This window comes from Oncorhynchus keta, chromosome 30, assembly GCF_023373465.1.
Source record: "Oncorhynchus keta strain PuntledgeMale-10-30-2019 chromosome 30, Oket_V2, whole genome shotgun sequence".
In the NCBI taxonomy this organism is placed as follows: Eukaryota; Metazoa; Chordata; class Actinopteri; order Salmoniformes; family Salmonidae; genus Oncorhynchus; species Oncorhynchus keta.
Window position 1 is genome coordinate 32,938,667 of NC_068450.1, and position 18,245 is coordinate 32,956,911.

Sequence of the window (18,245 nt, forward strand, 5' to 3'; positions counted from 1 at the left end):
CCTTGGGAGCAATTTCCAAACGCCTGAAGGTACCACGTTGGTCTGTACAAACAATCGTACGCAAGTATAAACACTATGGGACCACGCAGCTGCCATACAGCTCAGAGAGATGAATGTACTTTGGTGCAAAAAGTGCGAATCAATCCCAGAACAACAGCAAAGGACCCTGTGAAGATGCTGGAGGAAACAGGTACAAAAATATCTATATCCACCTTAAAACGAGTCCTATATCAACTTAACCTGAAAGGCCGCTCAGCAAGGAAAAAGCCACTGCTCCAAAACTGCCATAAAAAAAGCCAGACTACAGTTTGCAACTGCACATGGGGGCAAAGATTGCACTTTTTGGAGATATGTCCTCTAGTCTGATGAAACAAAAATAGAATTGTTTGGCCATAATGAACATTTATGTTTGGAGGAAAAAGGGAGAGGCTTGAGAGCCGAAGAACAGCATCCCAACTGTGAAGCATGGGGGTGGCAGCATCATGTTGTGGGAGTGCTTTCCTGCAGGAGGGACTGGTGCACTTCACAAAATAGATGGCATCACATGGAAGGAAAATTATGTGGCTATATTGAAGCAACATCTCAAGACATCAGTCAGGAAGTTAAAGCTTGGTCGCAAATGGGTCTTCCAAATGGACAATGACCCCAAACATACTTCCAAAGTTGTGACAAAATGGCTTAAGGACAACAAAGTCAAGGTATTGGAGTGGCCATCACAACGCCCTGATCTCAATCCTATAGAACATTTGTGGGAGCAAGGAGGCCTACAAACCTGACTCAGTTACACCAGCTCTGTCAGGAGGATTGGGCCAAAATTCACACGACTTACTGTGGGAAGCTTGCTACCCGAAACGTTTGACCCAAGTTAAACAATTTAAAGGCAATGCTTCCAAATGCTAATTGAGTGTATGTAAACTTCTGACCCACTGGGAATGTGATGAAAGAAATACAAGCTTAAATAAATCTATTATTCTGACATTTCACATTCTTAAAATAAGGTGGTGATCCTAACTGACCTAAGACAGGGAATTTTTACTAGGATTAAATGTCAGGAATTGTGAAACACTGAGTTTAAAGGTATTTGGCTAAGGTGTATGTAAACTTCCGACTTCAACTGTAGATAGCTCTGAATCCACGATATGGCAGAGGTTAAAAAGTTAATACACGTACGTTTTTTCAACAACAGGTTATGGCCAATAATATCAAAGGCAGCCATGAAAACTGACAGTACAGCTCCCACAATCTTCATCCTCAGTAGCTTTCCATCTAAGTGGTCAGTGCCAGGAGGTTTGTCATTATTGATCGTTAACAACTCTCCCACACTAACGTTACAAAATTCAAACTTGCAATTCTTTTCTTTCATTATTTGTTTTTTTTATGCATGAATACGGTGGCTCACTGTTCGTTGTTTGCATTTCCTGCCTAAGTTTGCCCACTTTGCCAATTAAGTAATGATTAAAACAATTGGCAACATCAAATGGTTTTGTGATGAATAAGCCACCTGATTCGATGAAAGATGGAGTTGAATTTCTCTTCATTTTTTATTTTTTCAATATTTTTTAATCCCTTTTTCTCCCCAATTTCATTGTATCCAATTGGTAGTTACAGTCTTGTCCCATCGCTGAAACTCCCGTACGGACTCGGGAGAGGCGAAGGTTGAGAGCTGTGTGTCCTCAGAAACACGACCTAGCGAAGCTGTACTGTTTCTTGACACAATGCCTGCTTAACCCGGAAGCCAGCCGCACCAATGTGTCGGCGGAAACACCATACACCTGGCGACCGTGTCAGCGTGCATGAGCCCGGCCCGCCACAGGAGTTGCGAGAGCGCGATGGGACATGGACATCCCGGCCAGCCAAACCCTCCCCTAACCTGGACGACACTGGGCCAATTGTGCCTCGCCCCATGGGTCTCCCGGTAGCGGCTGGCTGAGACAGAGGCTGGACTCGAACCAGGATTTCTAGTGGCACAGTTAGCACATAATACAGTTTCTGTCACGTTCTGACCTTTATTTCCTTTGTTTTGTCTTTATTTAGTATGGTCAGGGCGTGAGTTGGGGTGGGCAGTCTGTTGGTTTTTCTATGTTTGGTTTCTGTTTCGGCCTAGTATGGTTCTCAATCAGAGGCAGGTGTCGTTAGTTGTCTCTGATTGAGAATCATACTTAGGCAGCCTGAGTTTCACTTTTGGTTTGTGGGTGTTTGTTTCCGTGTCTGTGTTTTTCGCCACACGGTACTGTTTCGGTTTGGTTATTTCACATATTCGTTTATTGTTTTTTGTATTTCATTAGTGTTCAGTGCGTTTCTTATTAAAATCGTCATGAACACTTACCACGCCGCATCTTGGTCCGATCCTTACTCCTCTTCAGACGAAAACTGCCGTTACAGTTTCTTCTTTTCTGTTGTTGAGTTTAGTCAGCCAGGCTTATTAGCCACTCATTTAGCCTCATCTCTTTCAACCATACAGTTGTTCAATTCCTCAATAATCCATGGAGCCTTAACAGTTCTAACAGTCAGTTTCTTAACAGGTGCATGTTTATCAATAATTGGAAGAAGTAATTTCATAAATTCATCAAGTGCAGCATCTGGATGCTCCTTATTAATCACATCAGACCCACACGTTTTTTTAACATCATCCACATAAGTCACAGCTAAATATTTTGTATGATCACTTCTACACTATTTTAGGCCCAGCTTTTGGAACTTTGGCTTTCCTGGACATAGCCACAATATTGTGATCACTGCATCCAATAGGTACGGATGCAGCTTTAGAACAAAGTTCTACAGTATTAGTAAAAATGTGATCCGATACATGTGGACGATCTTGTTCCTATAGTGTTTGTAAACATCCTGGTAGGTTGATTAATAACCTGGTTACAGTGAGAAGCTTTCTCTTGAACGAGCAGCTTGATGAAACCCAGTCAATATTAAGGTCCCCAAGAAAGTACACCTCTCTGTTTACATACCTACTACGTAAGTTGTTTTTTGGGGTATCTGCACTTTACTATTTATAATTTTTTACAACTTTTACTCTTACTTCACTACAGTCCTAATGAAAATAATGTACTTTTTACTCCATACATTTTTGACACCCAAAGGTACCTGTTACATTTTGAATGCTTAGCAGGACAGGAAAATTGTCAAATTCACGCATTTATCAAGAAAACATCCCTGGTCATCCCTACTGCTTCTGATCTGGCGGACTCACTAAACACACATATTTCATTTGAAAATTATGTCTGGGTGTTGGAATGTGCCCCTGGCTATCCATATATTTTAAAAACAAGAAACTGGTGCCTTCTGGTTTGCTTAATATAAGGAATTTGAAATGATTTATACTTTTACTTTTGATACAAAGTATATTTTAGCAATTACATTTACTTTTGATACTAAAGTATATTTAAAACCAAATACATTGACTTTTACTCAAGTAGTATTTTACTGGGTGACTTTTACTTTTACTTGAGTCATTTTCTATTAAGGTGTCTTTACTTTTACTAAAGTATGACAATTGGGTACTTTTTCCACAACTGTGCATAAATTGTAGCTGTATATCACCTAGTCAAAACTGAAAAATAGCTCAAATTTGAACACCACTATAACCTGAATGTTTTGGCATTCAGGTTCAAAAAGTATATTTCTGGCCACTTTCGACTATGGGCAAACATGTATGGAAGGTTTCATTCAAAACAAAGGGGTGAAGTAAGAAAGGGATTTAAGCAATATGGTACGACCATATTCCTAAATAACAATTTAGTGACCATATGAGATAAAATTATAATAATAGTGACTGGTTTACTTGACTGGTCGTTTACTGAAAATGTAACTGTATATGGTATTTTCTTATACAGTCCATAGGCCGTTGTTGATTGGCATAGGCAGTTTTCTATTTTCTTTCATAGCTTTTTTTGAGTAAAAGCTGAACAAATATAACATTGATATTATGGATAGTATTACTCAATTGTTTTCTTTTCATATTCAAAAATAAGGGTTCTCTTTTGTTTTCGTAACTGGTCGCCAAACAACCTATGGGAACTTCTGATGACTGTAAACATCTTTGATATTAAGCATCTCAATCAGGTCACAAGAAGGGGAAGGAGTTCCCATAGGTCGTTCGGCAACTCGTCACTCTACTCAGAGAAACAAGGTTACATCCGTAACCCAAACGTTTTGTTGAACTTTATCATTTGACTACAACCATAGCTGAAGACAAAGACAGAAAGGCGGTGTATGTGATGGGACTGGACTTGTGTTTCAGATGTTATTCACACTTCAGAGCCAATGTGTTATTTCCTGTTTTGGGGGATTTCCCACATAAACCAAAAGTGAAACCAACGTTCTAAGGGATGTCTGTGGGCTCCAGTGAAAATGATTTCTTTCAGATTAACAAATTGTGATCCCACTGCCTTCACTCTGCCTTCACTTTTTGGCTGTCCCCATAGGAAAACACTTTTAAGAGCCCTTTTGGTTCCTGGTAGAACCTAAAAGGATTCTCCTAAGGGGACAGTGGAAGAACCCTTTTTTGAACCCTTTTTACTAAGAGTGTATTCAACCTTCACTATCAAATGTTTTGGCAGGAGTTGTAATGGCGGGACAAAGATTTCAAGGTGCACTGGGGGTCATGCTCCTTGTGTGTCTCCTTGGACTAACAAAAGAGTTTGGTAAGAAGTGCTGTTTTCACAATACAATGCAAGTTTAAAAGTGGGTTTAATTTAGTGTAGTTGTTTTGTATTCCACATTTTAAAAACGGTGTAAAATATTAACAATAATTAACTTATTTCCGTAGAACTTGAGGACAAAGACTGGGACGAGTTGAGGTCTGATGTGGCTGCGCTGCACAGATTGAAAGGATTACCTGATCAAATGACACGTAGGACCACAGGAGCAGACACCAGGTGGGTTTAATTCAGCCTTGATATCTCTGTCAAACCTCTCTTAGCCATTGTTGATTGAGATGTTCAATATTGTTTATCTCTGTTTAGAGAGATAACAATGCACGGGACCAGGACAAAGAGATTCAGCAATTACAGGTAACATATCCACTCAGAGAAGTGACAAAATGTATTATTGCCCAGTACAGACGATTGAAAGAGGAATCACATAACAGCAAATGATTTAGGTATTACCGATCTATTGTATTTCCTCAGGGCATATGTGGAGAAAAAGCCCATGGCTTTATTTGATGGTCTTAGGGGATGTGACAATTTTACAACATGCGTCATTCAAATGGACCAGGTAAGAAAGTGTCTGTTAAGCTGCATGTATGAACAGTTATTTATGAGCTATAATTGTAATTCTAGTTCAGACATGTACAGTTACAGTAGCATATCTTTGTTCACATTTATTCCAGTCATTTAATTTAAATGTGCAAACTGGGATTGGTAGGTTATATCCATTTTTGGACTTTCAAATGAATAATATATAGGCTAGTCAATATAGCATTACCCCACCGCAAATCATAGCAGCACCAATATAGCAGCACCCCACCAGTAAATCATTAGATCTGATTTTTGCATTTCCATCTTTGATTACTGTAACCATAGAAAAAATATGTAATAATATATGCAGCAATGAACGGGGTTCACAGGGTGAAAGAAAGGACTCAAGATCAGAATTCTATCATGCAGGAACTATCTTCCTTTCGGTGCAATCATGAGTGTAAATACAAAATCTGTATATTTTACCGTGGAATCAGCGTCAGGTCTTGAGTCAGCAGTTTACAACGCAAAATCTAAGATTTTTTATAACTAACCCAAGATAGACCAGAGCCTGTCGTTTCATAGTGGGCAGAACAAACAAGGACGTGGGCAGAGCCAAGCACAAGCTAGTGAGATCCTATTGGCTTATTCTAGAATTTATTTGCATATTTCCATTAGGGAACACCTACTCTGTGAAGTGCATGTGTGCAATAGCTCAATTCGCCCTTACCCAAAGTCTACAAAATGCAATTCGCCCTTACCCAAAGTCTACAAAATTCCATTTGCTACAGATTCTAATTTTGGTAACAGAAAACTGTATGGAGATCAAATGTTTGAGAAAATTTTTATAATGTTGGCCAAAATCCATCTCGCTCCATCTTCTTCCCCTGCCGGCCACTGGGCTTCCTCTCATCACCATATTTGGTAGTGAGTGGAAACACCAATAGGATGCTTCACATTACATCTGGTGAAATATCTGGCTCATTGTTCTATCTGTGACAATATTCTAGAAATGGCTAGTTATAGGAAAACATTTGATTTAATCCATTTTAGAACAAGGCTGTAATGTAACAAAAAGTGGAAATAGCCAAGGGGTCTGAATACTTTACGAATGCACTGTATATACTGAACAAAAATAAAAATGCAACATGCAATAATATAATTTACAATAATAATATAATAATATAATAATGAAGATTTTACTGAGTTCAAATCAAATTAAATGTTATTTGTCACATGTTCCGAATACAACAGGTGTAGGTAGACCTTACTGTGAAATGCAAGCCCTTAATCCTTACAAGCCCTTAACCAACAATGCAGTTTTAAGAAAAACAAGAGTTAAGAAAATATTTACTAAATAAACAAAAGTTTTAAAAAGTAACAATAAAATAACAATAACGATGCTATGTACAGGGGGTACCAGTACCGAGTCAATGTGTGGGGGTACAGGTTAGTCGAGGGAATTGAGGTAATATGTATATGTACATGTAGGTAGGGGTAAAGTGACTATCCATAGATAATAAAAAGCGAGTAGCAGTAGCGTAAAAAAATGGTGAATGCATATGTGTCCGGGTAGCCATTTGACTAGCTGTTCAGCTGTTGGCTTGGGGGTGGAAGCTGTTAAGGAGCCTTTTGGACATAGACTTGGCACTCCAGCTCCGCATCAGTGGCAATTTTTAGGCCCTTCCTCTGATATTGCCTGGTATAGATGTCCTGGATGACAGGAATCTGGGCCCCAGTGATGTACTGGTTTGTACTCACTACCCTCCGTAGTGTCTTGCGGTCTGATGCCGGGCAGCTGCCATACCAGGCTGTGATGCAACCAGTCAGGATGCTCTTGATGGTGCAGCAGTAGAACTTTTGAGGATCTGAGGACCCATGCCAAATCTTTTCAGTCTCTTGAGGGGGAATAGACGTTGTCTTCCTCTTCACGACTTTCTTGGTGTGTTTGGACCATCATAGTTTGTTGGTGTGTCACGACTTCCTCCGAAGTTGGTCCCTCTCCTTGTTCGGGCGACGTTCGGCGGTCGACGTCACCGGTCTTCTAGCCATTGCCGATCCACCTTTCATTTTCCATTTGTTTTGTCTTGTCTTCCATCACACCTGGTTTCAATCCCATCAATTACATGTTGTGTATTTACCCTCTGTTCCCCACATGTCCTTGTCCGGTATTGTTGATTGTAAGAGTTTGCGCACGTTATGTCTGGCGTGCAAAGGGTTTTGTATTTATTTATTTGCGTTTGTTCTCTGTGATTTTATCATTAAACTGCACCGTTGTAACATAGTCTTTGCTCTCCTGTGCTTGACTTCTCTGCCGCCAGTACGCACACATTACAGAATACCGGACCAAACTTATGGAGTAGGAGCAGGTACCCCGGGTATAGAGGTGGAGGAGCGCGTCCCGTAGCACGCAGCAATGCTCCACCATCTTGGCACCGCCATTGCCAACCACTACCGAAGGTTTATCCAGGGTTTTGGTCAGGTAGCGGCTCCTATTACTTCACTGCTGAAGGGGGGCCTGGTGCGCTTGCAGTGGACAGCTGAGGCGGACAGGGCTTTCAGTCACCTGAGGGCTTTGTTTACCCCGGCTCCCATGCAGGCCCATCTGGATCCCTCTTTGGCGTTCATAGTGGAGGTGGATGCATCCGAGGCTGGGATAGGAGCTGTGCCTTCACAGCGCTCGGGTACGCAACCGAAGCTCCACCCTTGTGTCTTCTTCTCGTAGAAGCTCAGCCCGGCAGAGCGAAACTATGACGTGGGGGACCGGGAGTTGTTGGCTGTCGTCAAGGCACTGAAGGCGTGGAGACATTGGCTTGAGGGGGCTAGACACCCTCTTATCATCTGGACTGACAACCGTAATCTGGAGTACATCCGGGCAGCGAGGAGACTGAACCCTCGCCAGGCAAGGTGGGCCATGTTTTTCACCCGTTTTGTGTTTACCCTTTCCTACAGACCAGGCTCCCAGAACGGGAAGGCAGACGCATTGTCTCGGCTGTATGACACAGAGGAGCGGCCCATGGATCCCACTCCCATACTCCCCGTCTGTATGACCCGTCTGCTGTTTGTGACCGGTTGATCTATTGGGCACACACGTCACCCTCCTCTGGTCTTCCTGGGATCGGTCGGACAGTGCGCTGTTTGAGCGGGAGGTACTGGTGGCTTACCTTGGCTAAGGACGTGAGGGGTTATGTTTCCTCCTGTTCGGTGTGCGCCCAGTGTAAGGCTCCTAGGCACCTGCCCAGAGGTAAGCTACACTCCTTACCTGTTCCACAACGGCCTTGGTCACACCTGTCGGTGGATTTTCTGACCGATCTTCCACTCTCATAGGGTAACACCGCGATCCTGGTCGTTGTGGATCGTTTCTCTAAGTCCTGTCGTCTCCTCCCCAGTTCACCTCTAGGGTCTGGAAGGCATTCATGGAACGTCTGGGGGTCTTGATCAGCCTTACTTCAGGGTTCCACCCTGAGAGTAATGGGCAGGCATTTCTGTTTTTTCCCCTGTAGATGTTATAACAATGTATTGCTACCACTGTATCATCAAAGGTATTATCTATGTGAGTTTCAGAGTGTCATCTGCAAGTTATTAATTTCATCAACCATGTTTCTTACTTTACTTGGAAGCTTAGCAGAAGTAGAAATGCTCATGTTATTTATGTTAGTGCAGGGTGAGAGGCACACAGTGAATTTCCTGCTAGTGCACACCTTCTCATTGCTAACAGTATAACTCTGGTTCATAGGCACATGATACCTGTATACAATAGCTGTAGGATCAGCAGAAGCATTCACGGCAGTTAGAGGGACATAAATTAGTCTACTGACATTGTGTCTAACAAGGCCCCTGGTTTAATGTACATTTGCTGAAGCATTATGACAACTCTGCGTCACAATGGTAGGGATTAGCGGAGCTGGGCTTGGGTCATTGATAAGTCATTGTCTCAAAGCAGCCTTATAATGCTGTGAAAGGATCCAGGAACCCAAATTATTCAGGTGGATCCCATCCTCCTTATGAAACGTGTTTTGTTTCCAAAAGGTGTAGAAATTGTCAACAATAATCACTTTCCAGTTGTGAAGAAAATAATCCCACTAAAGTGTTCAGTGCCACGATTCAGAGAGGGTACAGGACCAGATATGATGGGTCTTTTATTAGTGTTTCAAACAGAGCTGCCCTTCATAATGCCATTAAAACCCACATGGACTACGATAGAATCAATTTCCATGTCCTGGCGTAGGACATAAACAATGACAACAATGACAAAATACAAGAACATGATAATATAGTGCCTTTCGGAAAGTATTCAGACCCCTTGATCTTTTCTACATTTTGTTATGTTACAGATAATTCTAAAATGGATGAAATAAATACAAATCCTCAGCAATCTACACACAATACACTATAATGACAAAGCAAAAACAGGTTATTATACATTTATGCAAATTAATAAAATAAAAAAACTGAAATAACGTATTTACATACGTATTCAGACCCTTTGCTATGCGACTTGAAATTGAGCTCAGTTGCATCCTGTTGACACTGATCATCCTTGAGATGTTTCTACAACTTGATTGGAGTCCACCTGTGGTAAACGCAATTGATTGGACGTGATTTGATAAGGCACACAACTGTCTATACAAGGTCCCACAGTTGACAGTGCATGTCAGAGCAAAAACCAAGTCATGAGGTCAAAGAAATTGTCCGTAGAGCTCCGAGACAGGATTGTGTAAAGGCAGATCTGGGGAAGGGTACCAAAAAATGTCTGCAGCATTGAAGGTTCTCAAGAACACAGTGGCCTCCATCATTCTTAAATGGAAGATTTTTGGAAGATTTTTTTTTTTACAGCATGTGCAAATGAGGTAGGATGAGAGAGAAAAAGGCAATAAATAGGCCACGGTGGCAAAGTAATTACAATATAGCAATTAAACACTGGAATGGTAGGGTGTGCAGAAAATGAATGTGCAAGTAGAGATACTGGGGTGCAAAGGAGCAAGATAAATAAATACATACAGTATGGGGATGAGGTAGATTGGATGGGCTATTTACAGATGAGCTATGTACAGGTGCAGTGATCTGTGAGCTGCTCTGACAGCTGGTGCTTAAAGCTAGTGATGGAGGTAAGAGTCTCCAGCTTCAGAGATTTTTGCAGTTCGTTCCAGTCATTGGCAGCAGAGAACTGAAGGAGAGGCGGCCGAAGGAAGAATTGACTTTGGGAGTGACCAGTGAGATATACCTGCTGGAGCGCGTGCTACGGGTGGGTGCTGCTATGGTGGCCAGTGAGCTGAGATAAGGCGGGGCTTTACCTAGCATAGACTTGTAGACTTGTAGAGCCAGAGGGTTTGGCGGCGAGTATGAAGCGAGGGCCAACCAACGAGAGCATACAGGTCGCAGTGGTGGGTAGCATGAGAAACCAGATTCTCTGGTCTGATGAAACCAAGACTGAACTCTTTGGCCTAAATGCCAAGCATCACGTCTGGAGGAAACCTGGCACCAGCATCATACTGTGGGGATGTTTTTCAGCGACAGGGACTGGGAGACTAGTCAGGATCGAGGCAAAGATGAACGGTGCAAAGTACAGAGAGATATCCTTGATGAAAACCTTCTCCAGAGCGCTCAGGACCTCAGACTGGGGCGAAGGTTCACCTTCCAAAAGGACAATGACCCTAAGCATACAGCTAAGACAACGCAGGAGTGGCTTCGGGTCAAGTCCCACCCACCCGTAGCACGCGCTCCAGCGTGCTTTTACACCTGCATTGTTTGCTGTTTGGGGTTTTAGGCTGGGTTTCTGTACAGCACTTTGAGATATCAGCTGATGTACGAAGGGCTATATAAATACATTTGATTTGATTTGATTTGAGCGGCCCAGCCAGAGCCCGAACTTGAACCCGATCAAACATCTCTGGAGAGACCTGAAAATACTTGTGCAGCAACGCTCCCCATCTAACCTCACAGAGCTTGAGAGGATCTGCAGAGAAGAACTTCCCAAAAGAAAGGTGTGCCAAGCTTGTAGTGCCATACCAAAGAAGACTCGATGCTGTAATCGCTGCCAAAGATGCTTCAACAAAGTACTGAGTAAAGGGTCTAAAAATGTGATATTTCTATTTTTTATTTGTAATATATTAGCTAAAATTTCTAAAAACCTGTTTTGCCTTTGTCATTATGGGGTATTGTGTGTAGATTGTTGAAAAAAAACAATAATTTAATCCATTTTAGAATAAGGCTGTAACGTAACAAAATGTTGAAAAGGTCAAGGGGTCTGAATCCTTTCGGTGGCACTGTAGATAGGAGACAGCATATTAGATGTGCAAGGATAGATGTTGTTGATGGTGTAGATAGGAGATTAGATGTGCAATATTAGGTGTGCAAGGATATTAGATGTAGATGTTGTTGATGGTGTAGATAGCATGAATCTGTAACATCAATTATGTATTAGCAGTGAGCTAATGCGACCATTACATTTAGAGCATGCTAGCTAACTCATTTGTTCAGCAATAACATTCAGAAGTACATCACAGAAACCCGCAAATCTAACAGGCAAATACCAACTGAGATGCAAAAATACCATCTGAGACATTTGCAGACCTCAGCATACTCCATCTGCAGCTGGATGCTTCTGAAAAATACAAGACAATTACACAATTGTGGACCAACTTATTTGTAGTCTTTCTTGAACTTCATTGCTGGGCTTGTAAGGGCTTGTAAGTAAGCATTTCACGGTAAGGTCAACACCTGATTTGATTTGACTTAACACACTTAACCCAAAAATGTATCCACGTTTTCATCATCATTGTAAAGCCCTAAATTAGTTTGTAACTTTGGCAAAGTTATTTCTGAAGTTTATTATTTATTTCACGTGATTACTGATTAATTTATGTCTGTCCCTCATTTTAAGGCCAACCCTGATACATGAACAGAGCTCTCCTTTTGATATGGTGAAAATATTCCTATTTAAAAAACTTAATTCAAAAGAAACATTGAACATCTAATCGTCAAATCATAGAGTAAAAGTGGGAGATGGTTCTACTCTTTTTGGCACCTACCTTCAGGGCCCCCCCACCCTAAAAGGTACATGGCCATTTAGGTCAGATTGTTCTTCAAGATGTTCAAATGTTCACAGATGACCAGAAGGGTCTAATAATAACCACAGTGGTTATAGAGGGTGTAACAGTTCAACACCTCAGGAGTGTATGTCAGTTGGTTTGTAAACTATATTTAGTCTGCAAATGTTTACTGAAAACATGATTACATTTGCACAATGATTACTTGAAGTCTCTTAAATACATTGTTACAGTTGTTGATTAGCTAGCTAACACATTCTTGACATATTAGTATAGACATGAAATCAGTCAAACCACCACAAAACAAGACATAGTATCAAGAACAAGATACAACTAGCTGAAACGAGCCACCTATGACGTCAAAACTATGAAATAACACACGTGGAATCATGTAGTAACCAAAAAAAGTGTTAAACAAATAAAAATACATTTGAGTTCAACTGTCGTAGCCCAACAGAACCCAAAATATAATCTTGTTCAGCCTGGCTGTACTCCGTTGTTTGTAAACAATGCAATTGTAAACCATAGTGTCCGAAATTAAGCAAAAACTGATAATCCTGATTGAATCATGAACAATGATGAATGAGAACGTTACAGAGGGTTGAAGATACCCCCATGACATGCTAACCTCTCACCATGCTAACCTCCTTGTTATAGGTAATGGTGAGAGGTTAGCATGTCATGGGGGTATGATCTTCAACCCTCTGTAACTTTCTCATTCATCATTGTTCATGATTCATTCAGGATGATCCGTAATCATGGTAGCATCCACATGAATGTAGAAGTGTTCAGAAACATATTCACTTCTTATTTACAATAAAAGTGACTCCAAAATGACACAATACATTACTTACATGAATTTCTATTGGGCACAAAATAATCTGAAACAACCAAAACGAATATCAAATGCATCCAACAAGATACACAAGCTTGATGTAGTCATTGCGTACTTTAAAAAAAAATATATTTTATTTTTATTTCACCTTTATTTAACCAGGTAGGCTAGTTGAGAACAAGTTCTCATTTGCAACTGCGACCTGGCCAAGATAAAGCATAGCAGTGTGAACAGACAACACAGAGTTACACATGGAGTAAACAATTAGCAAGTCAATAACACAGTAGAAAAAAATGGGCAGTCTATATACAATGTGTGCAAAAGGCATGAGGAGGTAGGCGAATAATACAATTTTGCAGATTAACACTGGAGTGATAAATGATCAGATGGTCATGTACAGGTAGATATATTGGTGTGCAAAAGAGCAGGAATATGGGACCAAATACTAAACTTTTTACTACTTTATTCATAAAAATCTTTCGGGTTGGCAATCATTTTGATGCCTACCTTTTTGAGAAAAACAAGTAGTACTTTTGTGCGTACAATATAGCTCAGTATTTGAGTACAGTCTTTATTTCTCATCTTTATACATTTTATATTTTAGTAGACACTCTTATCCACAGCGACCTACAGGAGCAATTAGGGTTAAGTGCCATGCTCAAGGCACAGATTTTTCACCTACTTGGCTCAGGGATTCAAACCAGCAACCTTTTGGTTACTGGCCCAACACTCTTAACCGCTAGGCTACCTATCAATGGTGTCAATCATTTCGGACCCCACTGTAGTTTCAAAAAATGGTTAAAACACACATTTTTATCTCATGGAGGGTCAGCCTTCGCATCCATGGATGGTCAGTCCTTGCTCTGTCTATGCATTTTAGAGTGGTTAAATCTTTCGAATCCCAGATTCAATCTGTTTTTTATATTGTTTTTTTTCCCTCAGGATTTTGAAAGGTTTCTGGAAGAAATTGATAGACAAAAGATCCAAGATTTGCTGCTGTCTGCTTCTGAAATGTCTTACACCTACAGCAACAAACTTCTCCTTATAATGGACAAGGAAGAGTGGACTCGTCAGCGAGTAGAAGAGGAGTACAGCATAGATCCTCATTATTCAGTAATGGTCAGTGATGCTTGTATGTACAATGATTCATGTCTCCCAATCGTTAACAGTGGCACAGTTGTGAAGATATTTGGTACTGCCTCAGAGGATGGACATACTCTGTCCGGTTACTCTGGTTCCTCACTAGCAAATCTAATGTTGACACCATCATTGAGAGCAGCATCCGTTTTCTCCCTTGACATCAATACTACTTCTTCATTTCATAATGACTTCATGAGGGTTTTAAGTATCATGACAATAATGCTGTCTTGGAAACTACCAGCCCAGGAGATCTTCTCATCTTTCAAATCATGGATCACACTGACACTGCAGCTGAGTACCATGCACCAAAGAGACCTATTGATCACACCACACAGTATGATAAACAGCACATCCTAATACTGGAAGATAACCCCATTGTTCGGGAAGCTGCTAAATTTCTATATGAGAAACATCCCTCTGTGACCTCTGTGTACATCCTGGAAAACCAACAGCCTAAAGTGATCAAAGGCGACCCGGTGCCACTGTCAGAAGAGAGCAGACTGGTCCTTGTAGGCCATGGGAGCAGAGACAGCGAAGGAGAGATGAGGGTTGGAGGGTACAAAGCCGAAGACGTGGCTGACATCATTGGACGTACTGCCAGGACTAGTGACCATATTAAAACCACAAGTGTGGTGGCCTGTGAAGTTGGGTCTGATGAAGCCTTCAAGAACACCCTGTTAAAAGAGCTCCACACCAGGTCTATTGAGACAGAACTACACCTAAGGAGTTCTTTGCTCCAAGTCAGCCACTCTGGGGAGAAGATAACTGTAGAAATAACCCCCACTGGATTGGAAACAAAACATAAGGATGACAGCAAGAAAGTGGTGGCAATGTTAGACAGAGATGGAAATGTCATCACTAGGGAACAGTTCAGCAACATGGGGGAAGGGATTTTTTCAAATGAGAGAAACTTTCTAGGGGAAACTTCTGTTCAAGAACGTTTTAAAAAATACAGAGACACATGGCCAGACAATCCAAAGAGATTTGTTGAATCTTATGCACGTAGAAAATATACTGATGAACTTGAAGCTTTAACCTGGGCAATTTTTGAACCAATGAAAAGTGATAAAAATTCAAAAAGTTACAGACAAATTTGGACAATGAAGAGTTTCGGATATGCAATATTGAGAGGCAAATGATAAACGGAAGAAATACAATAAAGGAGAAAAAATGGATTGAAGATAACAATGTCATTAAAGGTATTCTTGATAACTGCTATGAAATGAAGTCAGGGGAGGATATCCTAAGTGTGATCCATCACAATGCAAAGCTTGGAGAAGATAAGACCACCTACCTGATGTTACATGACTGGATTTATGAGATAAACCCCCAATCTTTATATGTGTTTCCAGTGGGGAAAAAGCTTGACAACAATGAAAAGGGAGATCAAAACAGAATAGATGAGATAAAACGTTGTGTTGAGGAACAGATTGGCAAAGAACATTATCCAGCCATCCGTGAAAATATAGGAGATGGCAAAGAAAGTTATCCTAATTTTGTGACAGAAACTCTTCAAGGGGAATACATTAATAAAGGCTCACAAGGTATGATGAAGGAGGCATGGTACAGAACATATTTCTTGGCATCAATAATATCAGAGTCTCCAGAAATTTCCGTACATTTCCTCTTGTTCTGATGGCCTTAGATATGGCCCACAGCACAGACAATAATGTGAAAGAGAAAGGTTTGAGTTTCCTCATGGAGAATCATCCAATGGCAGCAGGTGGTTCTTGGGTGGATCCAAGTAGGCGAGGATTTTTCGGTTCGTCCTCAGAAATAGATTCTAGCAAATTAAAAAACAGATTCAAAAATAAACGTAAGATCCCAGAGGAATTACAAAAGGATCTTATGGACCTTACAGAAAAAGAGAATAATGTGTTTGAAGAATGGTGGAAATGGAAAAAAATGGATAACAACAAGGTAGAAGATGAGATCTACAAACTTGCAAATGAGTATGCACTAGTTAATGATGATTCAAAAAGTTCATTTATAAAGGATTATAGTCATTTCTTAAATGAAATTGGCAAACAATCAACCCTAAATGAGGTCACTGGACTTTTGGGTGGGTCCCATGATGGCTCTGTGACATTGAAAGATCTACATTCCGCTTCAGAAGTAGAGCATTCACTCAAGCTCTCTTCGTATTACGCCAGGTCCTCTGCTATGTTTGCTGAACAGATTCACAATCAATTGAGGAGAGAATTTGGTGACAGGCTGGACTCGGAGGGACTACATGTCAAAGAAGGCAGTATTAGGCTGGAGGATGGACAATTTCGATGCCAGCTTACATCGAAGAAGAATCTCCGGGAAACAATTGAATTTAAGGTGGAGTTGCATCCAGAGGGACAACTATACACAGAGAAAATGTGGAAAAACATGGAGACAGTTCATGGCCTGGAGATTCCAGATGGGACCCATTCTCACCAGGTCTCGAAGCATCTAGAGCATACAGGGATGGCAATTGGAGCAGTGGGACTCATGTTGGGGATGCAAGGAGCTGTTCATGCTTTTGAAGAGGGAGACATTGAACATGGTACAATAGCCACGTTACAGACTGTACATGGAGTCACAGGAATGACCTTGGCTGCAGTTGGAAAACAAGTTCCTCAGCTTTTAGAGCGCAAGGCAATGAGAGCCATGGTAACATTAATCAAAAGCCCTGTGGTGAAACGTGCCCTGGTGGTTATGCCAATCATAGGGATTGGTTTTGGAATTTACAATATTGTGGAAGACTTTAAGAGGAAAGATGCACTGGGGTATATTGATGCTGCATTCGATATTTCAATAGTTGCCTTGGATATTCTTGAAATCGCTCAACCAGAACTGGCACCATTTATTGCGCCAATCAACCTGGCACTAAATACCATACGAATGATCTTTGATGATGTATATCTTGATATTCAGACTGAACTTATTCATTTACCACCAAATGCTGGAGTTTTGGCAAAAATAAGAGCATTCTTTTTTGGCTTTGGGAAAGGACTTTTACACTTTATCCTTGGTGTGGAAAGCTTTTTTTATACTATTCCTTATCGTGAGATTGAGGAGGGACGAAGGCTTGTTCAACAAATTTCAGACCACCAAAAGTACTATTATTTTGCAGAGGTACAGGATGGGAGAAAGGCCATTGATTTCACAGCTGGTGAGGATTCTTGGAATGGAGGGAGTATCACTTTTTGTCTCTCAGACCAGGGACCATCTGACTTCTGCATGGATTATTTTGTATCCAGTGACGAAAACTTGGGGGAAAAGTGTTGGACTATTGACACACATGGAACTAAAGACATTGTTCTAGGCATTGGAGAATCACATAGATTAACTTACAAAAACATAAATATAAAAACACTCCTATTCATAAAAGTTGGCTCTATGTCTGTCGTTTCTGGTTATGAGGCTTTGTCAGACACAAGATTTGGAACATATTGGGGAAACAATGAAGCAAATAATTTTTGCCGTACAGAAGGCAGATGACCACCATGGCATGGAAATCATGTTGAGCTATTACTACAAGCTTTATGGAAAAAATGGTGATGACGTGTTCTATTTGGGACCTCAAAAAAGCTATGTGGAGGGGTGTGGCGGCAAAGACACTTTCATCATTCCTGTCAATGGAGGAAACACGATTATTAATAACTATGATCCTTTCAAATCAACAGATGTCCTACTCCTTGGCGTTAACTACAGTCAGATTTCTGTCAGTAAGTCAGGAAATGATATTGCTTTAAGATATCTTGGTAACCATAACATTAGGATTATGAACTGGTTTTTGGGGGACGAATATCGCCACATGAACATGATGTCAGAGGACGGAGTCCTGTTCGACATCTCCACCACAGTGATTTCCTCTGTCCAACTGATTGCCAGAGGTATCAATAGAATGTCTAAAACTCACGGCCAGACAGTGAACGCTTCCGAACCACTTCTCCTTAGCGTTACTAATATCATGGGGTCTCCTTACAATGACATACTAATAGGAAATAGACAGAAGAACCTGATTGATGGTGGAGGGTCAGGACCACCTGAGGGAGG

At 41.0% G+C, this 18,245-nt stretch overlaps 1 protein-coding gene across 1 annotated transcript in view; it reads left to right on the top strand.

The window, feature by feature from the left end:
• Positions 1-4,212: 4,212 nt before the first annotated feature.
• The window catches only part of LOC118363414 (uncharacterized), a 36,065-nt gene continuing 22,032 nt past the window's right edge, over positions 4,213-18,245 (top strand). Inside the window, exons 1-4 of the mRNA XM_035744248.2 lie at positions 4,213-4,655; positions 4,781-4,889; positions 4,977-5,024; positions 5,142-5,229. Coding sequence (XP_035600141.2) covers positions 4,580-4,655; positions 4,781-4,889; positions 4,977-5,024; positions 5,142-5,229 — 321 coding nt within the window. The 5' untranslated portion in view covers positions 4,213-4,579. The remainder of the gene's footprint in view (positions 4,656-4,780; positions 4,890-4,976; positions 5,025-5,141; positions 5,230-18,245) is intronic.